The 3869-nt window shown below is 29.3% G+C and overlaps 1 protein-coding gene across 2 annotated transcripts; it reads left to right on the forward strand.

Moving 5' to 3' along the window:
* Positions 1-678: 678 nt before the first annotated feature.
* LOC125841933 (peroxidase N-like) lies at positions 679-3469 on the forward strand. Of its 2 annotated transcripts, none has more exons than XM_049521125.1 (4): positions 679-955; positions 1528-1716; positions 1945-2110; positions 2961-3469. In XM_049521125.1, the coding sequence occupies exons 1-4, from the start codon at positions 737-739 to the stop codon at positions 3377-3379; spliced, it is 993 nt and encodes a 330-aa protein (XP_049377082.1). In that variant the 5' UTR covers positions 679-736; the 3' UTR covers positions 3380-3469. The 2 variants fall into 2 exon arrangements, with proteins under 2 accessions (XP_049377082.1, XP_049377088.1); XM_049521131.1 differs by having other exon boundaries at positions 700-955; positions 3030-3469.
* The last annotated feature ends 400 nt before the right edge of the window (positions 3470-3869 follow it).

Genomic DNA, 3869 nt, shown 5'->3' on the forward strand with positions numbered 1-3869 from the left:
AAGATCCGATCTGGCTCAAGTCCAAGTCATACATATATATATGGGCTAGGCCTTAAAAGGACCTAAAAAAGGATTCTCCAATCAATGTGGAAACTTTTTTTTTATATTATAACTATCCTAACATTAAATAATCTGATGAAATAATGGTGACTAACCTGCTATAATGCAGAGGCAGATCTAAAATTTTAATTCATGAATTTCTAAAGATATTTTAAATTCCCGGCTGGTGCAAACGTTTTAATTTTTCTTATTATAGAAAATGGAAAAAATGAGTTTAAGTAAAAGTTACACACAGAGGGTTCAATCCCGTGTCACTGGCGGTCTGGCACGCAGACGCACTACAAGATATTTGAATAAATTTTTCAATATAATTATAAGGATCGAGAAAAAGTTACTGAGTTTTCGAGAATTCAAATATTCTATCCCGATAATGAGTTACATTGCACTATAAATATAAAAATAGAATAAAATAGAATATCATTACATAGTTTAAATAGTTCAAATTGCGTTACATGCACTCACGTCCACTATAAAATCAACAAGTATGTAAAATGGAGCCGCCATACATCACACCACTAATTAGTTCATATAAGTTTATATTATATTATATTATATTATATACCTCAAATGCCCTCTTAAACACTATTATAAATAAGGGTTGGCTTACTATACATTCTTATCAACTTAATTTGAATAAACATTTCTAGCTAAATATATATATTTTACTTTTGAAACCATGAGGAAGCCATGCAACTTTACTTTGTATTATTCTCTATTTGTGACTTTCATGATCATGTTTGTAGTCGTAAATTCACAATTAACAACTGATTTTTATGCAAAAACATGTCCAAGTGTTCTCAAAGTTGTTCGTAAAGAAGTCCAAAATGCAATCAAGAATGAAATGAGAATGGCAGCTTCATTACTTCGTCTTCATTTTCATGATTGCTTTGTTAATGTGAGTTTTAAGGTTCTCTTTTATGAGCTTTACGTACGTAGCGATAATCATTTTTACGTGGAAAAGGAATTACTCCCTTCATCTTATATGAAACACATTTGATTTGACATAAATTAAAGTACAAGAAAAAAAGAAATATTTTTGAAGTTTATGGTTTAAAACAAACTTTAGATATTCATGCAGTGGTTATAAATCATTTCATTAATTTTAGATATTTGTGGCCTACATACTTCATACTCCCTCCTTCAAAAAAGGAAGGCATAGTTTGACTTGGCGTCAAGTTTAAGAAAATAAAGAAGATTTTTAATCTTGTGGTTCTAAATTAAAGTTATGTCAAATGTATCAAAGTGCTCTTTAATCTTGTAGATTTAATACATGTCACATGAAAATTTGAAATTAAAATGTTTCCAAAACGGAAACGAGTCATTCATTTTTCAACAGACTACAAAGGAAAGCAGAACATTCTTTTTTTGAAACAGGGAAAATATAATTTCTATATATACCGTATAATATTTTGATAAAGGATTTTCAACGGACCATCCTTCTGAAATGTTTACTATATTTAATTGTAGGGGTGTGATGGATCATTGTTGTTGGATGGTAATAGCACCACAAGTGAAAAGTTTGCAGCAGGGAACATAAATTCTGCTAGAGGTTTTGAAGTGATAGACAATATTAAGAAAGCTGTTGAAGATGCATGCAGTGGAGTTGTTTCTTGTGCTGATATACTTGCTATTGCTGCTAGAGATTCTGTCCTATTAGTATGCCCCTTTTATTTATTCTTTTCATTTCAATTTTTTTGTCTTAATTACTTTTTTTCTAAAAAAATTTTAATTTCAATTTTTCACCTGATATATTTAAGATCAATAGTTTGATACTTTCTAAGTATCACTATACAAAATTCAAAAGTCTTATTTAATTATTTTTTAAAACTTTATGTCAAGTCGAAGTCAAACAAATAATATTATTATGCTTTTATTTATATATAGAGTGGAGGACCAACATGGAAAGTGAGATTGGGAAGAAGGGATGGATTAATTGGCAATGTATCAGGAGCAAATAGTGGACTTCCAGCTCCTTTTCACTCTCTCAATACTATCATTTCCATGTTCCAAGTTGTTGGACTCAATGTTACTGATGTTGTCAGCTTATCAGGTACTAATATAAGTTTTCAATTTACGTAACATCCTTTTCTTTTTATGTGGAAATTAAAAAATTATGCAAAAATTTATGTCTTATTTTATATCATTAGTTTCAAACGTAATGTAATTTTAAAGGATCTGACACAGGTACAGTAATATTTTTAAAAAGTCCAAACAATTTAGCTATTTACTAAGAGTGTGAAGACTTTTTTATGCTATAGTAATTAATTAATTTATTGTATCCAATTATTTTATGCCTTATCTTTTACACTATGGTAAAATTACATAAATGTTTTCTTTGTAAAATATAGAAGTTAAACTCTATATACAATGCCATATAAAGTGTCATCATAAGAAGAGGGCAAAGCTAGGTGCCACAAGCAAATCCCTTTCGTTAACAAATTACACAATATATACCAAGACGATCAAAATTATTCTTTATATATATATATATATATGGTAGATGTTTAAACTTTTTCACTTTTTCATATGTTTACTACTCTTTTATACTTTTAATTGGGAAAAAAGTCTGAAATATATCTGAACTTTGACTTAAATTACTGTCACAATCCCAAATTTTGGGAAGTACCTATATATTACCCCTGCACTATTTAATAGTATATTTTAAAGATATATCAGTGCTGAGCTGGACAAGTTGCTATTTATAATGATGCAATATTTATGATGTCCACGTAGGCCTATATATATTTTTAAAATACACTATTAAATAGTGCAGGGAAATAATAGGTCATGCTCAAAGTTTGGAATTGTTATAGCAATTTCGATCCAAGTTCAAATATATTTCAAACCCTTTTCCCTTTTTAATTTGATACTAACTTTAATTTTCATGTGGATATATATAGGTGCTCATACAATTGGTCTAGCAAAATGTGCAACTTTTGATAACAGATTAACAAACTTCAGTGGATCAGGTGGACCAGACACAACCCTAGACACCACCCTAGTGACTGAACTCCAAAACTTATGCCCTTCCACAAGTGATGGAAACAACACAGCCCCACTTGACAGGAACTCCACTGACTTATTTGACAATCACTACTTCAAAAACTTGCTTAATCAAAGAGGACTTCTTGAATCTGACCAAATATTGTATTCTAGTAATGATGCTATAGCAACAACTAAAACAATGGTAGAAACTTATAGTAATAGTTCAAGTGTCTTTTTTAGTGACTTTGTTAATTCTATGATTAAGATGGGAAATATTAGCCCTCTTACTGGATCTAATGGGGAGATTAGAAAGAATTGTAGGGTAATTAATTAGTCAATGTTGTTGTTGCCCTCTATAATTTGTAAGTGCTTGAATGAAGGGTTTTATAATTACTATATGTTATAATAATAACAATAATAATAATAATAATAATAATAAGATAAAGTGTGAGTTGTATGTTTTGATTAATTTGTTTGTTTTAGACAAGGTGATTATTATTACCACTTTTCTTTCGGGAGAACATTTCTATTCTATGTTGTGTAGCAAAAAAAGAAAAATAAAAAGAGTAAAAACTTATATAGAAGGAGTGTTCACACTGCACCATATTAACTTATCATGGTTAAATGATTTAATGAAGTGAAATATTTATCGCATTCATTTCAATTTATTTGATATATTTACTAGCCACAGGGGCAGATTTAGGAAGGTAAAGGGGTGTCACGTGACACCCAATTTCGTCGAAAAAATTTACTAAATAGATATAAACAATTAAGAAATAAAAACAAAAATAGTGGATATGTTCTCTTATTTAATACTAGATATG

The sequence above is a fragment of the Solanum stenotomum genome, chromosome 1 (assembly GCF_019186545.1).
Source record: "Solanum stenotomum isolate F172 chromosome 1, ASM1918654v1, whole genome shotgun sequence".
NCBI classification, from domain to species: Eukaryota; Viridiplantae; Streptophyta; class Magnoliopsida; order Solanales; family Solanaceae; genus Solanum; species Solanum stenotomum.